Here is a 20952-nt window from a genome sequence, read left to right as displayed (position 1 = left end):
ACAGAGTACACAAGATGTTGCATTAAAGTGACACTAAAGATAAACACTAAATAATTTCAGGCTGAAAAATAACTGCTTCAAAAGTCAGTTTTCGTTAATTTCGCAGTACCAGGCCGATTATTACAAAATAAAATGCAGGCCTCTCCATATGGAACATTGGGATAAAAAGGAGCATGCGCTGTCGTCGAAATGCTTTTCTCTTGTTGATGTGCATTATGTGTTACCTAAACATTCCAGAAACACTGTTATGTTTCTTAAGAAAGCCTGAACAAGAATGTAGGTTATGCAGGTACCCCTATGGTTTACGACTGACGTGGTTGCTGAGAGGGGTTTACATATTCTCAATATTGCGTTGGGTACCGTTGGAGAAAAAAATCGTTCCTCTATGACTTGAGGGTCAGGCTGCCTCCTTTAACTGCACCACCGCCTTAGGGCGAAGAGAGAAGGGAAAAACGTAGACATGGTCAACTCCAGTCGACATCAACGTGATGCAATGTGAGCTACATCTACGGACACTACGTAGGTGTTGTTTGCTATCGCAGTACCTAATGGCCAAGGTTGCCATCGAAGAGGTTCGTCGAAAAGCGGCACATACGCATTGGCGTATCGGCCCATATTTTGACTCGGGATCGGCCCACGAGAACGTCCAGATACTGGCCAGATAGCCGTTAAAAAATTGGCCGACGATTACGCTTCGCGGCAATATGGTCTTTGAGCGCAGCTGCTGCCTTATTTCAACAACAGACAACCGCATACAGAACACGCAGTGCCGAACGGAGGCGGTTCTGCGTTTCGGATTGGGCAGCACACACCGCGATCCGCCGCTACCGAGTCGGCGCTCCGGCGACGCGCCATCGTGCTATTCTATAGCGGGTTACCGCCGCGGAGAGGGGGGGGGGGGGAGATTAGCAATTATACTTTAATGTTTATTTTGAGGTGGGATGAGGGAACGGGTGGAGAACAGGGGTATTGAGTAGAGGTCACACATTCACTCACAGACAGGCCTCAACGTGGCCGCACAAGGCTGTGGTGGGAAGTACAAGTAAGGGGACGAAACGCTATAACTGTCTTTCGACTCACCGCAACGGCACCCTGCCAGGTAAGGGAAGCTATAGGACAAGAGTGGAGGCGGGGCAAGGACAGCCAGGCGCAAGCACTGCCAGAGGCGACAAATGCTACTGAGGAACGCGCCCCGCAAACGGGGATGCGAGGGACACGGCTGAGAGCCGTAGTCACGCGAAGTGGAGAGCCGTGAATCACGCGCGAGGCGGCAAGGAGCGCCCACCGCCGGCACCGCGGCTATGCCTCGACAGCGGGAGAAGGGACGGCGAGGGCGCAGTGGACGGTAGCGGCGAGAGTCGCCGCAACGGCGCTGCGCGGAGGAAGGGGGCGAGAGGATAGGCGAGAACACGTGACCCGGCTTTAGAGGACAAGGAGAGAGCAATACTCGCGCCGCGCGCGAGAAATGGCAGCAGGAGCGCGCTCAGCTAGAGCAGCGCGCGGATGATGACCTTGGTTACGGCAAGGACGACGGCGAGGTACAGCGGCGACGCGAAACGCAGAAATGGCCGCCGAAGAGCTGCGCTCTAAATACTGAGTTGAAGTCGTCAAGAGCGGTTGGCATTGAAAACTAGACTAGAACTTAGCAGTGCTAACTCTCTAAGTATGCTATACATAGATTGTGACGTCTCGACAGCTGCGCGCGCGTGCGTCCTTGAACACGTTCATTTGTCAAAGTGACGTTTCTATTCTACCCCGAATTTGCTTCGCACTTTGGTGCGCACCGTGACGCGGTCGCGTACGCTTAACACACCTTGAGTTTTTCGTTGGACAACTACAAAGTAGGCGAAGGCTGACTATATAATGATATAAAAGAATGCGTGACTTTGGGCGAGATCGAACCTCGGCCCTGAAGCAAAGCAACCCAATGTTCTAACCATTAGGCCACGATGGCACAAGCATGCTTCTCTCGTGCCAAAGTCTGTCTTAGAAAGTTCAGGCACGTGCGACTCATGCCAGTTTCTCGCTATAATCGCTCGCGACAGCTGGCGGTTTGAGACGCTATAGGTTAGACCGCGTAGCCTTCGAGATCGCCCACATTTTTCATCGGACGGATACTATCTACAAAGTGTCCGAGGTCCGCCTATATAATGGTATCGCATTAAAAAAAAATCATGCAGATTCCACGCGCTTGCGGATGTGACCGAAGTAAAACGCTGGTGAGTCGGCAGGATGAAACGGCGTATCAAGCCGAGAAACGGGTGGCGGTCATGGGCGGCCAACGCATCTCGCAAACCGCCATCCAAAATTGCGGAGACGCGCGACACGGCGCCACCACCGACAACAGCCTCTGAACCTTCGGACGCCACAGAGCTTTCGCGGAAACGTGCGTGAGTCTCAAGGAGTTGGTTGGCATTGGAAGAAGCGTGCTTGCGATTGATGCCGCGGGAGAAAGAGCCAGAGAAAGCTATTCGATTTATTGAAGGGATGATGCGCTTGACGGTGGGTGTTCGCTACAGTGAGGAATATTTAAGCTGCTTTTCTTGTTTCATTTCGTAATTGCTTAGAGAACAGAGCCTGCCGCCGGAACGTCTGTAGGTGGCACTACGGATGGTTATACATATAAGGGGAGTTATGTGCTTGCTGTCCTGTTATCAGCTATATTCGGCGAGAATGTGCGCATTAAGGTCTCATTTCGGTGTTTGCGGCCAGAGCATGCAATACGCGTTGTGTACATATGTCGTCATCTCTCCGGGACTCACGCAGAGTTCTTCCGCAGGGACTTCGGAGGCGCACTGCATCTCGCGCCTCTGTGACCCTCGAAACAATTCGTGTATTTGACGCACTTACTTATTATGCATTCCATTATCGACCACCAACTAGTCCGCCTATCCCTGTTAAATATATTATTAAAACAAAACAAAACTGGGACGTGGTTGGACGAGGGTGTGCAGTGTTAACTAAACATTCCTCTTAATCGCACCCAGCATCCTTGCACCTGTTACAGAAGCGAAATCTCTGCTGCAAATTCAGCCGCTTATGCAATATCGAATCTCAATGTATCGTGGGCTGCCAGACTTAAACGCGTCGTGCCTTCTAAGGCATTTGAAATTGTCGCCATTGAAGAAGCCTTGCAGAAACTAAAGCTCAACGAGCCGCAGTCTGCTGTTCTCTTTTCATGCAGGAAGGCTGCGCTGAAATTATTATAGCATGGGATGCCCCTCGAGAAGTACATTTAATGTTTGCGTTATACGCTGTTAAAGAATTCCGAAAGATCGGTTTCGCCGCCTTTATGGTTCGTGCTATGTAAAAGAAGAAAGTTTAGATCTAGTGACTGTACAAAGTGAATTTTCAATTAAGGCTGTAAAGTTTTTACAAGCATTGTCAAAAATTGCAATATTGAAAAAAAAGGAAGCTCAAGTCTCAAGTTTACAGCTCAAACTCAACAATAAGGAAACCATATCACGCTACCGTAAAATGCACGTAACGATACTAGTACATCTAAAGCGGACAAAATTGATGTTACACACTGCTTTGAAATATAGCAATATTTTATGAGTACGACTTCTGCAAATATTTTGTAGACATTGTAATGATTACTAGTAATGCGAAAATTTATATATCAGCATTTCTTCCATTGAGATGCTCTAACAGATGCAGTTGACAGAACGGCGATACCTCTGTTTTTGTTCAGGGTTACAAATTCATAAACTTTGTGCCTCTATAGCTGTTTTCTTCTGGTTGTCTAGGCACAGCTTCACCCATCTCGTTATGCCTCCTTTTCTATCAGGGTGAGTCTAACGAAAATCTTAACTTACTCTATTGAGCCAGGGAGAAGCGCCTCAGCATCATGTTCTACAAGACATAGAGAGAGAGAAAGGCAAAGGAAAGACAGAGATGTATTTCCCTACAAAGTCTCCCCCATGCTCAATACAAATTCCCCATACTTGCAAGTGTGCCTCAACTCCAGTGGAACAAAAAATGTTTTGTTTGGCTGTGGACTCCGTCATGCAGCGCTCCGTGTACCTCTTCATCTGATCGAACTCATTTCCTTCTCTGCCTCCTTGAGTGGTTGAAAGACGTGGTAACCACTCGATGAATTGTTGACTAAGGGGAATGAGTAAGGGGAATGTGTAGGACGCTCAAAGTTCAGGTCTTGAATTGTCGATATTGTTTCACGGGCTGTATGAAGACGGGCACTGTCGTGCTATGGCGTCACAAGTTGAAGAGCTCGACCCTGGCGACGAGCGCCTTTCAGAAATAGCAGATCAGTTGTGAATTTTTAACTCAATTCATACATTAGCTGCTGCGAAAAACATGCACTACCATACCTAACTTTCATCTGTCCATGTATCTCAATAGGTTTTTCTCCTTCACAGTATTGATTACAGAACTTATTATTTAGTGCACGTCTCAAGGAGGGGAGGGGAGGGGCGCCCATATTTACCGTCAGGATGTGACCTCGTTCTTTAAGCTGCACGCTTCTCTCACCTGCCCGATATGTTTATACTACTGGAATCGATTGTGCCCACTTACAGGTCAGTGGAATGAAAATTTGAGGTTTTTTAACAAAGTGAAGTTTCATTTGCCCGGCGCTCGTACGATCTCAGTGTGGGCTATAATTTTACAGCGAGACCTCACCACGTCCCACTTTACGCGATCCCTCCGAACGATGTCTGTCTCGCTCATCGGGTCCTTGCTCTTCGCAGAGGCCGTTGACTACCAGCAGGTGAGCGCCGTTCCCTTGCGGCTGGAGACGCACGCGGGCGAAGACGTGGCGCTGTACGCCGCTGGCCCCATGGCGCACGTGGTGCACGGAGTCCTGGAGCAGCACGCGGTGGCCCACCTGGTGGACTACGCCACCTGCTTCGGGGACGGCGTCCGGCTTCGGTCGCGGTGTCTGGAGCAGGGGGCCTCTGCGGCAGCAGAGGCATCTTCGTCGGCACGCGTGGTCGCCATGCTTGTGTTATTGCCGGCGACCTTGGCCGTCCTTCGGTAGAAAGCTTGCGGACACTGCGTTGCAGTTCTACGAAAAAAGAAACGCCGGAAGGACGCAAGGAGGAAGGACAGCATGCATGTCGAGGCAGGCCTCGGAACCATTCACATAAGCTCGCCACACGTAAAATGAGAAGCAGCTGCTGCACGCTGCACGTGGATGCAGTTATCTTGTTTTTGCTTCAGGGGCACCTAAAGCAAAAGTCAGGGACGCCCGTCCAAGACGACGGGGTCCTTGAAAGACTGGATTCAGACATGGAGTAGATGACGTTAAATAAACAATTAGCTGATTACGGAGCTCCTCATGCGAGGCTTCCTCAGCGAGCCGTATTAGGCTTTGTTCTCGTACCCCGCTTCCGAAAATGAGCTTTGTTGAGCCGCCTGTAAATATGTTTTTCATCCTTAAAACAATTTGGCTTGTCTGGCGAAAAAAAAAGAAAGCAAGAAAGCCATCCTAATGCTTGACCCAACGAAAGGAAAGTTCGTTCATTACTTCGCTTTGTCCGTGTCGTACTGTAATATATTGCCTTTTTTATGTATTAAAAGAAATCGCTTCTTTTGAATACACCACGCTGGAGAAGGAAATGAAGGACATTGCAAGCGTCAGTTGTTTTGCCGTTATTTGAAATTACACTTGCGCGACATATCGGTCGACGCGAGCAATGCGATGAGTTGGCAGTTCAAGCATGAATCTGCTGAGAGCGCGAGCGCCTTCACCAGGCACAGTGTTTCCGAAAGTGTCCAAGATTTTGAAACCAGCGGTTCTGCGATTTGTGGTTGCATTCCTCCGCTACGCTGATTTGTTGGAGGTGTCCTTATTCGCACTCGGCTTTGCATTACAATTGCAGAAGTGGGGAAGATTGTCTGCCAAGCTTGCGAGTCTGCGCCTGTCTTGTGCAATGCATCGCCACCACCATCGTTAACCTTGCGGGGCCAGGTGCCGCGCTCTTCTCGCCGCCTTGGACCTGACTCTCAGCTTCCAGAAGTCTTCGAAAGCAGCACGAATGCAGGAATGCCGCGTGGCGGATTCCTCATGCGGGAAAATCATGGGCTTGCACAGCTGTATTCGTTTTTAATTTTCATCTCTGTCCGCAGCTTGAGCGGCAATGCAATGGTCACTATATTTTCAAAGCCTCGGTTTATAACCATTTCCAGCTTTCATAAAGCAGAAATTGGGAGGGTGCGCTACATTTATAACTGCGTTACAAATGTATTTCCAGGGGGGGGGGGGGGGGGCTGTGTGCTACATTGGCAGGTCGCTTTCGCCTGCAGCTTATATCCGTAAGAAGAGAGGTGTCAGCAGTAATGAGGCCTCTCTTCAGAACAAAGACCTTCTTCCTGTAAGATTTGAATCTAAAACTAATATAAGTATGGCGTAGCGTTTGTAAAGTTAGTTTTTCATTTATAGAGCGCCTGTCTTCGCTGCTCGTTTCAATTGAATTTTGGGGAAGTTGTGCTGTTCTAAATTTGACAAAGCCTGGCACTTGTTGCGCAAGGTTGATGTTCGCACTAGTTGACAATCCACGATTTAGTACTTCAGCGCAACCGCAAAGCGAATTGAGCGAGAAGGCCCACTCGCACCTTCTTTGGCTACGCTGAAGTACTTAAATGCGGATATTTAAGAGTACGCTGTCTCCTCGCTTGCAGCAGGTGAGCGTAGCGAATGGTCAATGTCAGCTCTTGTTATCGAAATATCCCTTCCAGTACTGCTTTTTCTATTGAAAAGAAGGTCTTCTTAGTTGACCACACGGGGTTGGTGTATCTGGGATCTGGTTGTCTTGTAACCACTTCCAGAAGATGGTTGGTGAGGTTACTAGTAGGTGCCGTATGTGTGAACATGAAAGTGGTATCAAGTGATACTTCTAAATGTTGATAACACGTAGTAACAATCAGCTACTAAGGATATAATAAAATGAGTATAATTAGCCGTAAACGGAGTGGGATGTGAGTGCCTGTGTCGCTGTCGCCCTCTGCCGTGCCGTCGCCAAGTGTCATCTAACTTAATTGCCGCGCCCTCAGCCAGATGGTGCGAAGTGGCCGAATTCCGGATGGAAGAGAGCTGTATTTGATAAGCAGGGAGAGCGGAGGGCAGCCGGCCACGTCAATGCTACGCCCGAGCCTCGGGCGTGTGTTTTGAAGAAGCCGTAAGCACTCGGGCTTAAGAGGTCCTACGCCTCGCGGTAGCTTGAAGAAAGCAACAAGGAAGCCGAGGCAAGGGACGCACTCCAGACTGTCAAACTCTGAACAAGGAAAGGTCAACCAAGTGTTGACGCTTGCAAGACCAAGTCCACGTAATTGCTAGACAAATACGATATGACGAAGATACGAACCGAGTGAATAATGAAGACGAAAAGACACAGACAGACAGAATCGAGAGATATAATCGACATTCAGTAATCGAATCACCCATGCCACCATTTACGTCGACCATATCTTCTTTAGCGTCGACACATGGCTGAACCTTTTTCTTGTGCAACTTCTTTGTTTTCTTGTGCATACTAGTAAAAACTTTCAGTGGACAACACTTAATACGGAGTTTGATTCACTTGTTTTTAACGTGTCGAATGATCAGATGGGTTTGTTGAAAATACTAGCAATATATTTGAACTACGACGTAGTAGATAATGACAGTTATATCATTGTGCTGGAGAGTGTATGCGCTAGATGCGCGCAAAACTTCACTACTTGTGATTGATGAGATACGATTAAGTGGAACATAAGAATAACCGAGTATTATAAGGTGCGGGCTAAACAGGTAAAGTGGAGGCTCATGATACTCCTGACTGAACCAGTTTATAGCGTGACATGTGATATAACCTGTCGCCACTGTCGAAATTGAGCTTGGAACTCTCTGGCATTATGCGGTCAAGGTCACCGAAAAAAACTGTCGTAGATGGCTCCAGTGGTGAATTAAGCGCCTGAAGAGTGGCGTACAAAATTGAGAGATGCAAGTAATAAACCCCAAATTTGAAACCCTGATGTTTAAAGATAAACCGAACGGCGGGATGCCGCAGGCGCATCTTGTACCTAAAGATGAATGTCTTGTTTAAATATGGACATCCTGCTTTCGTTTGTAAACTTTTAGCAGTATAATATATGTTGCTGGTGTGGATGGCTTCTTTTTATGCATGTAAGTGTACCGTGGAAGTTGAAATTCCAGGAAACCATGGGCTGCTAATACGTGTACAGCGTGGCCAGCCGGCTCTTGAACTGGCTCGGCTCCTGTCTTTCCCTCTCATTTTTTTATTTTTCTAACACGTTTACATTTGTCCCTGTCAAGCAGTCGTGCTCTTGCTCACCTTGTATTGTCTGTATGTTTGAGGAGAGTCAGTTGATGTTATTTGTTTGGACTGCCATGTTGGTGCAATGTGTCGTACATCCAGTGTGATTCACTCATTTATACGTCATTGAGGGAACTTGCTCGCAGTCAAGCGGCATTGTTAGTTAGTTGCATTCTTCTTAGTTTCAACACGTTCACCTTGTTGTCATGTTTATGTAATACACGTATTAAGCGCACACTTTCATACTCCGTTTCAGACATCGGGTGCAGTGGTATGGAGAATACGGACTTTTTGCAGTGGCTGCGTTCGCACTTGGAAATAGTTCGACGTTTCTGTGCAAAACTGTTCTTAAATAGCCTCAGTATTCAATTAAAGAAATTTTTGATCCTTAAAAACAAGCAAACTGTGGTACACGGCTGCTAATGCGTTGTTGTAGGCCGATTTGCTTTTCGTTGTTTTTCTTCTCATGTTTTTTATTTGCTGCCCGTCACGGCAGCCTCACGTGCATGCTCGTGCGACCAAACGCCACTGGCGTGACGCAAAGCATCGGTAGAAATCGCGGAGTGATACACTTCCGTTACCGAACATCTTGCGTAACTTCCACAGCGTTGCACCCGATGTCTGAAATCGAATATATTGAGCAATGAAACCAACGACGCTGACCAACTCTGTCATTTCCGCCAAATTTTACGATAGTTAGGAGGCAGACTTGTCGTACGCCAGCTGGCCGAGATGGCACGGCTCCTTTAAAGCACCGTTCATGAAGTCAATATCTTACAACACGACACTACGTGACATTTCCAAAGTGTTTTGTTGTTTTCAGCTGCGCTAGTTATGCTGGCAGCAACTAATGTACAGGCCCATGCTTGTTGCCTGTAGCATATGTTCAGCGTAATTGCAGGTATTCTTACAGAGTACAAAGCAGAGGCGTATGACAAGGCCACGGGAGGCGCTATGCATTAGTTGCGTTTCTCGCATTTTGGTATCGCTAATTACAATGTAGTCTAGGGCTGCTGAACGTACCTGTTTGTTACATCGCACATTGGTCGTTCCGAATGACGGTCGCTCGTTTCAATGGTCGCCGAATGTGCATGAGTTACAAAGGCACGAACATACGGCCCGCCTGCAAATTAAGCAGTGTGTCGCCAAATTTTCTGGCGTTATGGCGTTATGGGAAGTTGTGTGTGTGGTCCTATGCGTGCATGGGCTTGTGCATGTGACTGTAAAAACGTTTTGGTTGTCTCTTTCTGTGCTCTGCTGAGTTGTCTATCATCCTTTCGCTGGTTACATGGAGTGCACAATTCTGAAAACAACTGACGAATAACTGCTGGGCTAGTTTGTCTTCCTGCACAAAAAATATTGTCTGTATGCGGGGATAACGGCTTGCTCTTTAATTACCTATACTGCGGGCAGTTATCATAACCGTCGATCGAATACATTCAGCCTGTTCGTGACTTATGAACTTGACCGTACTTCATGGGGATTTGGAGGCTGTATAAAACTTCCGAAAATAAAACTAAATATGTGGCAAGCCCGTAAGCTACTCCTGAAATTGCCAGCACGCGCGCGTCTTTTGTTCTCAGAGTGCACATTGCCAGTTGTGCCTTAAGCGTTTTCTTCTGTGATTCAATCGCCTTGTTTAAAAAGAACTCGTACACTGTGCCTTTCAAGCACATGTTGAAAATAAAACCTGCTTCAATGTCAAGCACTTCTCTTTTCCATGTTGTTTTACAGATACTATACTAACAATGCTGAAGAGTCGGGTATTATATGGATTCTAGGAAGCGTTATGAGCGTGTGTAACGAATTCGCGATATTGAAACCAGCGTAATTTGAAAGATAGATAGATAGATAGATAGATAGATAGATAGATAGATGGATGGATGGATGGATGGATAGATGGATGGATAGATAGACAGATAGATAGATAGATAGATAGATAGATAGATAGATGATACGTGATAGAACTATGTATTTCTTTCGCAAGAACTATATGCTATCAGGTGAAAACACCCATGTACTCAGATTTAGGGTGCATGTTAAAGAACCCCAGATGGGCCAAATTTCTGGAGTCCCCCACTACGGCGTGTCTCATAATAGGATCGTGGTTTTGGCACGTAAAACTGCATAATTCTAATTTTAAATGTTATTGGTGCCACTCATAAAAACTCATTGAAATACTTGCATTTAAGCATTATTTTCCTTTGGAATAAAGAAGATAAGGATCACGCACCCAACCTTCATCTCTTATCAGTCTTCCTGCTTGAATGCGCAACGCGCCGTGGGGCGGTGTTATGTTACTATTGAATGAATGCATGCAATGTGAACTACTCGCTGACTTTTGCGTCACATGCGACCATTTTGAAATACTCGCTGCGCGCGCGGGTAACTATCTCTTTTCGGCGTGTTATAGGCCACCAGACGGAAACCCTGGCAGCTGAACCTTTGCTTCTATGAAAAGTTCTTACGTTTTCCGAGTGACAACCTGCATCCTTTGGTATATCTGTAGGTGACGTTGATATAGGTATATTAGGCCACACTGCGTGACAGCAAATTATGAATACTCTGAGTGTATCAATTGGTTTTACTAGGCTATTGTTTCGCCAACGAGAATTACAAAAGCGAGTGAAACTTTGCCGTACTTGTGTATCACAAATGTCAACAGTAATAACATTTTTGCCGGAGTTTTGTCACACGATAGAGAAATGAACTCTATCACAAGTTCTTGACAAGTAGAAACTCTGCCATTCTTAAAGAATACAAGACGTGCAGAAATCGATTAAATAAGGAAATCAGAAAGCGCAGATCGCACTCCACAGACCAGCACAGATAGGATTGACGCCCTGCGGGAAAAAAAATGAATATACTTCGAAACTGGAATACATAACGGCAGAGTGTGGAAAACCTTCCAATCAATTGGAACAAAATATCAGGCGTCGAACTTGCTAATATGTTTAATGACTACGTGGCGAAGGTTACAGATGACGTGGTGTCTAGTGAGTTTATACGATTTCTTCCTGATCCAAATTCATCTTCCATGTTTTTTAGCCTGTAGCGAAACAATATGTCTATCCCGTTTTTTTCGCAACTTAAGAACAGTCCGTCTCGGGATATTCATGGCATGCAGATTAGTCCCATTAAATATACACTGGATATTCTTCTCCCTTATATTACTCGTATAGTCAATCTTCTTGTCGAGTGCAGTTTTTCCGGGAAGAATGCAGGTAGCAAAGGTCAGTGCCTTTTGAAACGGCTGATAAAAATGATGTTAGAAACTGTAGACACGTATCTATACTGGCAGTGTTCTTGAAAGGGCTAGGGAAGGTTATGGACCGTCAACGGCACCGATTCCTCGAAAAACACTGTAGTTTCACCCACTCAGTTTGGATTCAGAAGACGCCGATCTACAGAAATGACAATAATGGGGCAAAAAGAGTTTATTTTATCCAAGCATGAAAACAAACATGTCGTGCTAGGTACGTATGTAGGCTTTACCAAAGCGTTTGATAATATTCAGCATTCTACGTTGTTTCAGAAATTACAATGCTATGGAATTCGTGGTCATCCACTAGACTTAAGAAATGTTATTTGAAACATCGCAAACAGGCAGTCGAAATCGACAGAAACTGCTCGAAGCTGAAGTCTATTTCTAAGGGCGTGCCGCAGGGAAGCATCCTTGAGCGTCTTCTTTTTGTAGCCTACATAAATGACTTAATTCGCATTTATCCCGACGCTACATACGTTGTATATGCCGATGATGTCAACATATTTGTTTCGGCTGAAGACAATTCCAGGAAAGAATGAACCAGATTATTGCGATACTATAACACTGGTCGTGTTCTAATAATTTAAGGATAAACGAAAGTCAAATAAAGGCAGCATTATGTAGACCGTAAAATAAGGCAAGAAACGATAGTTTGCATCCTACGTATGGCGGTGCTGAAATTGAGCAGGTAAATCGTGTAAAAATTCCGGGAGTTAAGTTTCCAACTAACATATCGACAGTGTGCTGGAACAGTTATCACGCGCTGCGGCTATGACGTATTGCTGCCAAACAATAAGACATGTTTATTTTTTTGCCGCAGTTAGAACACAGACAAAAGGAAGACACATAGAAGACAACATGGGGGGGCACTTCCAACTGATTTCGTTGAGGCGGTGACCCTGGAATATATATACACATACACGCATGTGCAGGCTGTTCGCGAACCTACGTTATCCAGCGGTCAAACAATCTCGTTTCCGATTTCACAATCGGTTTCTGATTCCGCGCGTGTTGTCTTCTATGTGTCTTCCTTTTGTGTGTGTTCTAACTTGCGGCAAAAAAAAAAAAAACTATCTCTTTTAGCAAGCACCAACTAGGCCAACAAGCAGTTCTGTTGCTGCCAAACAATGTTGCCATTTACAGTAAAGCGGTTACTTTATAAAGCACCTTTTTCATTCACTCCTCACCTATTGTTTTTTCGTATAGGGCTCCACAACTTCTACGAACTTGCAATAACTATACCTGATGTAAACGAAATATATCATAATACTTTTTAACTTACCGTATGATGCCCACACGGGTGGATTGTTTCAGTGCACTGGAATTTTGCCTGTCCATAATACTCTTAACTCAACTGTAGCGATCAGGCGCGAAGTTAAAGAAAAGGGTCATTTTCTACATGATCTTTCACATCTACAGCAAAACACACATTGCTTAATACACGCGATAAATAAATGTGGAAGGTGATAACTCAGAAAACAAATTATTATGAAAGATAAATTATCCTACACAATGCCTACACTACTTAATAAATATGTGAAAGCTGCAATAGATTTTCTGCAGTACGTGTACAATTATCGAATTGCGAAAACTGCATATTCAAGATTTTTAAAGTGCGATGACTCTCTGCTCACCCTTATACTTGTCCTTGTGCTGCGTCCGTTTATGAGACTAAAGTATCGTCTGTATTTTTTAAACAGTTTTGTTGTATGTGGCACGGTATTATAATTGCCACTGCTGGCTGTTTTGTACAAAGGTAGGTGCGGGCCTTTGTCAAGCTACCTCTACGAAGAGCACCATTTACCCACAGCTTCCTTCATCACTGTGATGATGAAAAATAACCATTATTATTATTATTATTATTATTATTATTATTATTACTATTATTATTATAGATAGATAGATAGATAGATAGATAGATAGATAGATAGATAGATAGATAGATAGATAGATAGATAGATAGATAGATATGCTTAAAACGGCTGAAGTAGGTAAAGAATGTTAAGTGCAGCAACATTGACCAACTGCATGCGCATAAAGTTCACGTACGCGTACGTGAGGCCTGCGGTCAAAAAGGGTGCGCCCTCTTGTAAATAGTTGTTCTTTGCTCTAACCTCTCCCCCTGTTATTTTACTCATCCCTTCCTCTCCTCCCCTCTGCTGACCGCTGTTCAGTGTCAGCAGGCTGCGCAAGACAGTTACTGCGGTCAGTGGTGATATATCCACAGAGAAATAAGTAAACAAATTACTACTAACGATGATGTCAAGCGTAAAGCTCATGGTAGCTCTGGCATTATTCAAGCGATCATTTCTATAAGGTAAAGCCGCGAAAGACAGATTTAAAGCTTTATTAAAAGGATAAACGGTATCGCGTTTAATATTGCTCAAGTAGCTGGCCAAGCTGGCAGAAATTCATACGCCTTCCTTTAGACTCCGTCACACTCCGTACTCCTCCGAGAGCCCACTCATCCCTGCACTAGAGCGCATATTGTGCCGTTTTGTATGGTCATTGTAGCGCTGCCCGTCGGAGCACTCGCAAAGAACCATTGGAATATTTTATTACCCAGCCTCATCAGTTGTGTTGCGTAAGTGGTTCGTCTGATACCGGCATTTTCGAAACTTCAGAACCCATTGACTAAGAATCCTGACCAGTGAGCTGGTGCATGAAAATTGTCACAAGACGCTGGTTCGAAAGGGAAATCGAGAATAGCTGTCCACCTATCCACCACAGTACCGTATAATCCTGCGGTGTCTGGCTTTTCGCATCGCCGGTTACCGGCGCGATTGTTAGCAGCATTGCCGTCTCTGACATTACAACTGTCCACACTGTGGTTGCTTAATTTATGGAGAAGAATGGAAGTGACCTGGGAAGCATCCGCAATCCGATCTTGTTTTGCATTACGCGCATGCCGTAAACAATTGGCCAAAAGAGTGAAAGGGGTGGATGGCGCTTCTGCGGTGTACTTCACATTCGACTCGCACAAACTCGCGAACAAATACAGACACGCAATAAAACAGCGTTTTGACCGTATTTATTTTCGCATTCCAGTTTTATTTGTTACTCAAGTGTGGCTGTAATATTTTATTCTTGAAATCGAAGGCGGGAAGTTCGAAAATAATTTGACGAGGCCTACCTGCAATCAGTGAGTGACAACATGCGCCATTTGTCGCGTACGTTATACCGGGACAAAGCGTCGGCGACCTCGTCGGACACAAAGACGTAATTCTGGCGTAGCGGCCCAAGGTGCTGGGCTGACGTAAAATGTAGAAAAGGTTATGCGTCCATGTTAGTCTACGTCAAGATTAGTTGATCAAAGGAGACAACCATGGCGATGCCAAAAAGGCTTGACTGCAGATCGACAGCGAGCTGTTTGGCCTCAGGACGTTTGCAGATGACGTTGCAGTGCAATCATTCCGAACGTTTCAAGCTCAGTACAACGACATAACAAAAAAGGTAAAATATACAGAACACGTAACGCCTGAAATGCGCGATTCAACCACAATTGTTAAATCATCGTACGACCTCTCTATATAATTTGTTATGCCTTAGAATCTTAAAATTGCTTAATTAATCCATGTGTGACATCGCCCATGTTCTACAGTTCAAGTTAAATACGCAAGGTCAACATAGGTAAGTGGTTATCGTTTATATGCTGACGGTTTCATTGGAGTGGCGTGGAATCAGATTTGCTTGGTCATTGCCCACTGGGGATACTGGTTGACCTTGAACACGTAGGAGCCCCACGTGTTGATGCCGATGATCTCTGTTATGACGCAGATAATTTTCATGATGAATCCCGGTCCAGCCTTGTGTGCGCAACAGGTCAGACGGTGCGTCGTGCAAGGGAGGGCAAAACATGAATTAAGGAGATGAGAAAAAAAAAGAGCACAATAAGGTGTAAGTTAATGGCAAGCTTTTACTACTGAAGAGGGGACAGCAGGCAAAACTGTGGCACAAGGGAATGAAACAATCACCAGAAACATTGATTTATTGATTAGCTGGTTGATTGGTTCAACGACCGTGTTTAACGCCTTAAAGCAAGCAAATAAGGAGCTACGAGATACGGTCATTAGGAAGGTGTCCCGATAAATTTTGACCACGTGAGCTTCTGTAACATCCACTACAGTTTCGGTACGCAAAATGTTTGTATTACACGCCCCGATTGAGAATCGGACGATGCAACAGGAAAGGCAAACATGACTACAATTTGAACTCACAATTATATTCATGCAGACTATACAGGGTATTTTTTTTCAGCTGCACCAACTATTTTAAAGAGTGCCTATGGCAGATATAGCACAATGTAACCCTTGATCTACATTGCCCGTTGAAGTCGCCTTTACTTCTACGAGAAATCAAAATGTTCAACTGAATAATTAGTGTAGTTACGCTAATAAACTTCTTATTATTACCTTACGCCACATATTTCAATGTGCGAATCAGAGCCGCTGAGTTTGCACGGCGAATCCACTTGAAACGAATTCTCTGAACAGCGCCAGTCTCGATATATTAATTTTCAATGTGTTCGTCGAAATGCAATTGTGTTCCAGTTACCTTTTTGTTTCAATACATAAAACAGCAGTGTCTTAAAAAAGTTACTTAACGGGAACAAGATGGAATTATATCATATATATATATACATACAGGGTGTCCAATGTTAGGCTTCCCGGGTTATTAAATAATATGCGAAGAGGAGTACACAGAAGCCATTTGTCTACCTAGGTTATGCGGCCAGGCGGTTGCAAACTGTGAGGATAATTGTGGTCGCGATGTCACTATGCAATTAAATTCGATAATTGTCTTTTTATTTACTGCAGCTAGCATGTGTGTTCATATTGAAAACTCAGACACCCTCGCCGCTAACACACCTTCGCTCGTTGCCGCACTCACCCGCCTTACCCCCACTCCCCTTTAGAAGAACCCTACCTATAAGTACTGTGGCGAGAAAAGCATACGTCGCCTTGAAAAAGACAAGTACACTCGTCAAAACGTTGGCTCCCACTTTCACCTTGTTCTCGTTTTGCTCTTGCCTATAGACAAGGCTATTTTTGGGTTCCTTAGCCTAGGCACGTCGAGCAATTCCGAGGGTAGACAGACTACGTGTACTAGGCCTACACATATAACACAACGAGAAGGCCACAGATACCCTACACATGTCCCGCCAACAACTTACCCAAGTAACGCACATGATAAAGCGCATTACAACCGCCGACAAGGACTCCAGGAAAAAGATGTACTCCGAATCGTGCAAGCCCTCATAATTAGCCGATTAACCTACTACCTCCCCTATCATAATCTGACTCAGACTGAGATACACCAGATGGACACCCCCCTCCGTACGACACTAAAGGGAGTGCTGGGACTACCTCAACATGCGTCTACGCAGCTCCTACTACGACTGGGGGTGCACAACACCATCCGCGAACTAGTTGAATGTCATCTTAACAACCAATTGCAACGTCTGTAACGAGCAATGCAAGGGTGCCACATTCTATCCCGGCTAGGATACCCCCTCCCAAGAAAACCACAACAGGAAAACCGCACACTTCTTGCGCTTAGCATTTGCAACAAAATTCACGTGGCCCCAATTCCCCGGAATATGTACCCTGATCATTATAAAGGCCGAAGAAAGGCAAGTGCACAAGCCCTGGCTCGATTCTTTGGCGTTGATACATCGAACACACCAGTCCTATACACCGACGTGGCCCGCTACCCACAGAAACGTGTCCTATGTCTAGTCGTACTAGATAGTACAGACATTCTGAGGGCTTCGGCCACACTCAACACTGTGGACAGTGGCACGGCGGAAGAGGCTGTTGTCGCCCTAGCCATCGCACACGCTTCAACCATGCCGGCACCGGATGGACCCATCACAGTGGTCACTGATTCACAGGCCGCCTGCAGGACTTTGGCACAAGGGAGGGTGAGACCCTACACACGCCGCATCATTACATCATTACACCCCACAGTGTTACACAGGGTGCGTATCGTCTGGACACCTGGATACGCCTCTCTCCATGGTAATGAACGCGCTAATGCGGTAGCCCGAGAGCTCGCTAGCCGGGCGCCATTGGAAGAGGTGTCCAACTCAGACGAAGCACCGACAGAACCACTGAACTACAGTGAAACTCTACAATATTAGAGAGATACCAGGAGACACTTCCCTCCACCACATAATTCCCTGAACCGAGAAGATGCCGTCGCGTGGCGACAACTTCAAGCTAATTCATTTCCCTGCCTCTTTTATCTTCATCTCTTCCACCGCACACAATATCCATCATACTGTCCCTATTGTGGAGCAAAGTCCACAGTATATCATTGCACCTGGGAGTGCCCACACCCTCCGGGTTGCTCCCCTATTCCTTCACCTTCCTCCTGGGAGACTGCGCTGACAAGCTCAGACCCGCAAGAGCAGCGACGGCTGATACGACGGGCACGCGGAGTGGCGCGAGCCAATGGGGCCCTGAACTAAGGGCTGCACCCAACGAGGAATCACCCAATCTCTTTACAAATAAATGGTTTCTCTCTCTCGAGTAAGCAAATGAGTAAAAAAATCACCGGCAGTTACGACACTCCATAATAAGCGCAGCTCTGCACGCGTTTTCATTTCGCGATATATTGGCTGGTGCAGACAATCTGTCTCGCGCGGTACATTGCAAACGCAACTGCTTCGCTAGTCGGGAGATCACGTGAGGCAGCGCCTGTGTTACGCGTGAGCGCGATTCCCAGCAGCCGCCGCAGACAGACGTCCGCTCATGCAGCGCTTTGTTTGCATAAATGGTATCGGTGAACGCGCTCGCCGCGTGCCATCGGTGCATAGACGACGGCGCGCTACTCTGGCGCCACCTCGTAGCGGTCATCGACGCAGAGCTTGTCTTGAGCGGCGCTATGCTTTTCTTCTCACGCTTTCCCCAAACCTTCCTCCTCCGCTTTCCTTCTCGCCCTCACATTGCTATCGCCGTCTTTCCTGCCCCACTGCCCTCCGCGTTCCCTCTTCCACCCTCTTCCATCCTTCGCTGTGCTCGTTCGCTCGGTTACGCCGAGGGCCGTCGGTGAGGGACGCCGATGGACGCCGACGCCAAAAGGAAGAACAGCTGTCTAAAAGCTGCGCTCTAAAGACAACAAGTTAGAGTAGTGCCTGGAAAGCTTGAAGAGGGTCACGAGCCTCTATGCGCCAGCGTCTCACCATGACAAGTATAGGCTGAATCGTTCGCATGACTTCACGTTATTTTGCTATATCTGGGCATTATGTGAAATCGTGCATCGAGATATTCAATCGAATACTTCGGTCCGAAGGCAAATAACTCGGTCCACATTCGAAATTTCGAGTATTCTCACGTAATATATACGAAGAGGACCGCGCAAAGTGCTCCAAGTGTAAGCCGGCGCACCATGTCGCCAGCGGTCATGCGGCCCATGTGGTAGACGATGGCATTGGGTGGTGTCGCAGCTGGCAGCATAAACGCGAACGAACACCCAATGGTCGTGGGAATGCTGAAGTAGAGCGGGTGGATGCGCCGGTGTATGGCGTTCTCCAGCACCACCGGTAGCATGAGTTTGCAGATGGCCGAGTTGCTCGTGAATTCGGTCAGCACCGAGGCGAGAAGGCACAGCAGCACCACCATCATCCAGTCCGGCACGGGGTCCAGGAGCTCCAAGCCTACCACCATGAGATCCGATAGGCCAGACTTCTGCGCGAAGGAAGTGGCGCGATTGCGCGCGTGAGCTCACCCCCGTATTGTAAGGGCTCCGCTTAATGCCCCATCTTGGTTAGATGAACTGAATATGATAATGATTATTAGCGTCCTTTTGAACTGGGGCATTGACACGCATCTTCTGGGGGCTATCTATCTATCTAAAGGTTATCCCGCCTACTTGGGTCACTGGGTAGTCAGTGGTCGAATGGGTAGCTTATCGCGCTGCTGTGCTGACGTGACAGGGTTCGAAACCAGCGACCGGACCGACTTGTGTCACTGAGTATGTCACAGTATGTACATATGTGCCGCTCTTCAAAGAAACACCTCTTTGACGCCGACTTGGCGTACTGGCTATGTGCCACTTGATCTGTGCTCGTTTTCAATGAGCCCCTTTAATGTCAACTTGGTTCACTGTGCCAGTATGTGCGGCGCTCTTAAATGGATGTTTTTGACGCAAACTTAAGCAACTAGGTATGTGCCACTGGAAAATGTGCCGCTCTAAAATTGCGAATAAGATCTCTTAAATTTCGCCGATGCTGAGCGGTATCGAACCCACGTCACAAGGGTTCCTCAAACACGGCAACCCGACGCTTTAGCAGGCTACGCCACAAGAGCACTGGGTATGCGCCGCGCTTTAATGAACTGCTCTTCTACTTGCGACGCTGAGAATGTGCCACAGAGTGTGCGGCAAGCGATGGAACAATTCTCAGCGTTCACACGCACCGACCCGCAATGCATCTCAGAGGCCACGCACAAGCTTCACGGAGGTGGCGCTAGATGGCGCCGGGTGCCCTTATGAAAGTGCCCTTTTTTCTTATATCTCGCTATAAAGGGATTTATAAGATGGAATAAGAAGCATGTGCTTGCTGCAGTAAAACTGGGGAAACGATGGAGCATATGTTTTATTAGAATATGAAGACGTCTGCCCAGCGGTCGATTTAGGCAACACTGGCCTCCTTGAAGCCCTTGGGTTCAGGGCGAGCAGTGGAAAAGTAAACATGTCCGCAATAGAGATTATTAAGAGGCGATTGGAAGATTGGTGGAAGAAAAGCAGGGAAACGACAAAAACGGAGACGTACAAAAGCAAAGTTCGCCATAGCGAATCAGAAAATTTTGTTGTGGGAGTTCATAGTTTTTTTTCTTTTCTTCTTTTTTAATTTAGGTAGGGCATTAGGCAGTATACTAGCAAGAGCTTGGTGGCGGAACCCACCGCTCCGTTCCAAAGGTGACGCTCATAACATCCATCCATCCACCCGAAGTGCGGTAGAGGACTCCCGCTGCAGTATACACGACTCGTACATAACTCTTTTAGACAGTGGCAATTCGTCGTGTCGCTCTGTTGATTCAGTGCTACACGCATTACCGTCGACAATTGTCGTGAGATGGGTTATCCGCCGAAAATTTTGCGCTAATGCCCTAAACATCACTTGCTTATCTCGACTGCAGATCGGTTAGTGCTTATTAAATCCCAGTGCTCGTGGAAGGTGTACGTTACCTGTGGGTCTTACTGGCTTAAAATGCTCGCATTCCATTAGGATGTGCCGAGTTGTCTCTGCACCTTTGCCGAAGCAGAGACATGTGCTTGGGTACGTTTTTGTCCTTAGCCGACCAGCTCGAGTCTCAAATAGCAAGACACTTCCCTCTGTGTTATCATACATATTTTGGCTTCAGTGGGAGTGTGCGAGCCGGCGTTCGTTTCTCCTCCCGTTGGGGC

At 46.5% G+C, this 20952-nt stretch overlaps 2 protein-coding genes across 3 annotated transcripts in view; one reads left to right on the top strand and one right to left on the bottom strand.

The window, feature by feature from the left end:
• LOC126544065 (alkaline phosphatase, tissue-nonspecific isozyme-like) overlaps window positions 1-5558 on the top strand; it is an 82064-nt gene extending 76506 nt beyond the window's left edge. Inside the window, exon 8 of the mRNA XM_050191274.2 lies at window positions 4710-5558. Coding sequence (XP_050047231.1) covers window positions 4710-4999 — 290 coding nt within the window. The 3' untranslated portion in view covers window positions 5000-5558. The remainder of the gene's footprint in view (window positions 1-4709) is intronic.
• Window positions 5559-14554: 8996 nt separating this feature from the next.
• The window catches only part of LOC126542983 (Na(+)/citrate cotransporter-like), a 39815-nt gene continuing 33417 nt past the window's right edge, over window positions 14555-20952 (bottom strand). The window contains exons 12-13 of one of the 2 annotated variants that reach the window (XM_050190126.3): window positions 18933-19232; window positions 14555-15347 (exon numbers count right to left, since the gene is read on the bottom strand). In XM_050190126.3, the coding sequence (XP_050046083.2) occupies window positions 15222-15347; window positions 18933-19232 (426 nt within the window). In that variant the 3' untranslated portion in view covers window positions 14555-15221. The remainder of the gene's footprint in view (window positions 15348-18932; window positions 19233-20952) is intronic. The other variant, XM_055061242.2, reaches the window with a different exon arrangement.

The sequence above is a fragment of the Dermacentor andersoni genome, chromosome 3 (assembly GCF_023375885.2).
Source record: "Dermacentor andersoni chromosome 3, qqDerAnde1_hic_scaffold, whole genome shotgun sequence".
Classification (NCBI taxonomy): domain Eukaryota; kingdom Metazoa; phylum Arthropoda; class Arachnida; order Ixodida; family Ixodidae; genus Dermacentor; species Dermacentor andersoni.
This window is presented reverse-complemented; position numbering and strand designations above follow the sequence as displayed.